Source organism: Monoraphidium neglectum (genome assembly GCF_000611645.1).
Source record: "Monoraphidium neglectum strain SAG 48.87 unplaced genomic scaffold scaffold05357, whole genome shotgun sequence".
Classification (NCBI taxonomy): Eukaryota; Viridiplantae; Chlorophyta; class Chlorophyceae; order Sphaeropleales; family Selenastraceae; genus Monoraphidium; species Monoraphidium neglectum.
In genome coordinates, this window is record NW_014008273.1 from 1 (window position 1) to 3,282 (window position 3,282).

A 3,282-nucleotide genomic window follows, 5' to 3' on the forward strand; every position below is an offset into this window, starting at 1 on the left:
CAGGAGCGATGTGCGGGCGGCTGCGCGCCAGCCCGCTGCGGAGCCTACTCGCTAACCCGCGCCCGCGATTTGCCCTAAGGACGGGGTCACCGCAACGCATCGGAGGCGAAACAAAGCGTGAGGGTCTGACGGACGGAATTTTCTTTGGGGTGGGGGGTGGGTTGGGGGATCTGCGGACACAGAATCCGTTCAATAAAATACGTCCAAGTCAGCAAGAGGGCGCATTCAGCGGCTCGCCACGGGGCCGCCCGCTCACCTTCCACAGCTCGTCGGTTGCGGGCAGCGGCGTCTCGACGCGCCTGTTGTCGTCCTCGCCGCCCCCGCCCCCGCCGCTGCCCCCGCCCTCGGCGGCTGCGGCCGCGCCAGCCTCAGCTCGTTGGCGCTTGGCGGGCGGCGCGGCGCTTGACGGGCGATTGGGCGCGGCGGGCGCGGCAGTCGCGGCCGAGTGGCCGCTCTCCCAGTCTGCAATGCGCCGGATGGGGCTCGGCGCGTGCGTGCCGGCGCCGCCGGGCCCGGCCGCGCCGCCGCTGGACGGGCCTCCTGTCAGACGCCCGTGGGGCGCGGCCGGCGCCGCCGCCCCGCTGCCCCCACCTTCCTCTAGCTTCACTGCACCACCGCTCGCCCCCTCCGCCGCCGCCGCCGTCTCGCCCTCCGGCCGCAGCCCCACCCGGATCTCAATCTCCCCGCCCGCCGCCCGCACGGCTTCCATCCGGTGCGCGCCGCCATCCAGCCCCCGCAGCAGCGGCCGCAGGCCGGTCAGCCGATACCCGTTCTTCGAAAACCCGAGCCGGCACGCGGCGGCTGCGGCGCCCGCCAGCCCCGCCGGGGCGCCGCCGGCCCGCAGCACCCTCACCGTGACCGCCGCGCCGCCCGGCGCCGCCGCGGCGCCCGTGCGGCCGCTTGCATCGGCAGTGGCGCCGTCGGGCGGCGCGTGGGGGGCGGGCGGCAGGTCGAGGCCGAGGGAGCGCAGGAGGCTATCGGCTATGGGGGTTGCAATGGACAGCATAGCAAGGTGGGACGAAAGCACCGGGCGCCGGTCCTGCAGGCAGGAAGCAGAGGGCCGGCGTGGGAACGGTGAGTGGGGGCGGCGGGCACGGCCCGGCCCGGCGCGGCGCTGGCGAGGCGGCCGGCGCGCATGCTGGCAGGCTCCCTCAGCAAGCGGCGCTGCGGACGCGCTGCCAAGGAGGGAGGTTTGCGCGAGTCGCACGGCCGCCAGCAGCCGTAGGCAACCCACCAAGGACAGCCATCCGTCGGGCAGCATCCACCGCGCGATGTCGTCGCACTCCTTGCGCCGCCGCGACGGCCTCGGAGTCTGCTGCTGCTGCTGCTGCTGCTGCTGCTGCTGCTGCTGCTGCTGCTCTTGCTCCTGATGCTGCTGCTGCTCTTGCTCCTGCTGCTCCTGCTGCTGCTGCTCCTGCTCCTGCTGCTCCTGCCCCTGCTGCTGCTGCACTGGCTGCTGCTGCTGCTGCACTGGCTGCTGCTGCTGCTGCTGCTCTGCCTCCAAATGCTGAATCCCCCCCTGCACCCCGCCCGTCCGTTCGTCTTCCTCCGGGCCGCCGTCTCGCCGCTGGACCTCCATCCCCGCCGCCTCATGCCCTTCAGCCCCAAACCCCCTCGACGACCCCCGCGCCCCGCGGCCCGCCGCCACTTGAACAGCTTGCCTTGCCTTGCATCCGTCGCTGCCGCCTCCGCTGCAGGCGTCCCTCGTTCCCTCCACCTCCTCCTCCTGGTGCCCCTCCTCTTCCTCCTCCCCTTTCTTCTCCTGCCCCTCCTCCTCCTCCTCCTGTCCAGCCTCTTCCATCCCGCTGCCGCCCAGTCTTCCGCCCGCGGCGCCGTTCTTGGGCCCGACAGGCGGCACACTGGCCCGCGGCACGCCCGCCTCGCCGCCGCCACCCACGCCAAGCGGGCACGCGGCCTTGCCGCTTTCATTTCCGCGAGCGGAGGCGGACGCAATTGATGGCGGCTGCTGCTGCTGCTGCTGCTGCTGCGGTGACGGCCGCGCGCGCCCGTCGCCATCGCGGCCAGGGATCGGGTCCAGCAGCCGCCGCGCGACGCGCCCAGCGGGCGCCAGGGGGTCCGCGCTGCTGCGCGCGGCGACCTGGCGCGGCGCGCCGGAGCCCTGGTGTTGGGGGAGCAGGGGGTTCAGGAAACAGGGGCCAGGCAGTGGCGGTGTTGGTGGCGGCCGTTTCACAGGGGAGGGGTGCGCACAGCCAGCGGGGCGATTGGGCTGCGAGGTGGGGCAGGCGCTCGGGGGCGGCCGAGGGGTGGTGTGCGGGCGGACGCGATTGCAGGAATACACCCGGGCAGCGGCTGGCTGCTCAGCGCATGGAGGGGGCCTGAGTAGATGAGTAGAGGTGTCCGTCCCTGCCACGGCTCAAACATTTCAATACCAGCCCTCCAAAAGTGTTTTCAATGCTCGCCCCGGGGCTCAGGAACCCACCAGCGGCATCCCAGGCGTCTCCAGCAGCCCGCAGCCCTCTATTTTGATGACGCGGCGCCCTGATGCCCCGTCTGCCACGCTAGGGCCGCCGTCGTCTGCCGCACCGCGCTCAGGCGGCGAGACCGGCGCCCCCGCGTTCGCGTGCGTGGTTGTGAGTGGGGGTGGCATTTCGGCAGGGGCAGAAGGGTCGTCGGAGGTTGGTGTGTGAAATGACGCGTCATCCGCTGACTCATCTTGACGCTGCTGCGGCTGCTCCTCTTCCTGCCGGCGCACATGCTGCGATTGCGTTCCTGCCTGCTGCTGCTCTTCCTGCTGGACCTGCTGCTCCTCCTCCTGCTGCTCCTCCTCCTCCCCCTGCTGCTGCTGCTGCTGCTGCTGCTGCTGCTGCTGCTGCTGCTGCTGCTGCTGCTGCTGCTGCTGCTGCGCTTGGTCATCTTGTCGCCGCTGTTCTGTTGCTTCACCCTCTTTCAGCTGCCGCCGCTTGCGCGGCCGCTGCCCCTGTTGCTGGTCCTCCTCCCGCTCCCTCTCCTTCCCATCCTCCTCCTGCCCCTGCAGCCGCCGCCGCCGCTGCCGCCCCTGCTGCTGTGGTTGCGCCGGCTGCGGCGGCCCAGCCGAGGCCTGGCGCCGCGCGTGCTGCGGCTGGTGCACTCGCCGCTGCTCCTCTGCAGGCGCTGGGTCCCGCCCGACCCCCAGACCTCGCGGCGGCTGCCGCCGCTGCGGTCCGCGCCCAGCCGCGCCGGGCCCTCTCTGGTTGTCCGTCGGCTCGGGTTTGACCCGCACGCCCCCACTGACGCCTCCCTCCACCCCAGGCGCAGCCGCCGCCTCCGCCGCCGGCCCTGCGC

General features: G+C 72.9%; 1 protein-coding gene across 1 annotated transcript; it reads right to left on the bottom strand.

The window, feature by feature from the left end:
* Positions 1-256: 256 nt before the first annotated feature.
* On the bottom strand, positions 257-2,608 carry MNEG_15470 (hypothetical protein; the record flags this gene model as incomplete). Its single annotated transcript, XM_014036059.1, has 3 exons — positions 257-1,039; positions 1,235-2,119; positions 2,441-2,608. Coding segments are annotated over 3 exons (1,836 nt in total), but the record flags the coding sequence as incomplete, so codon positions are not given.
* Between the last annotated feature and the right edge of the window lie 674 nt (positions 2,609-3,282).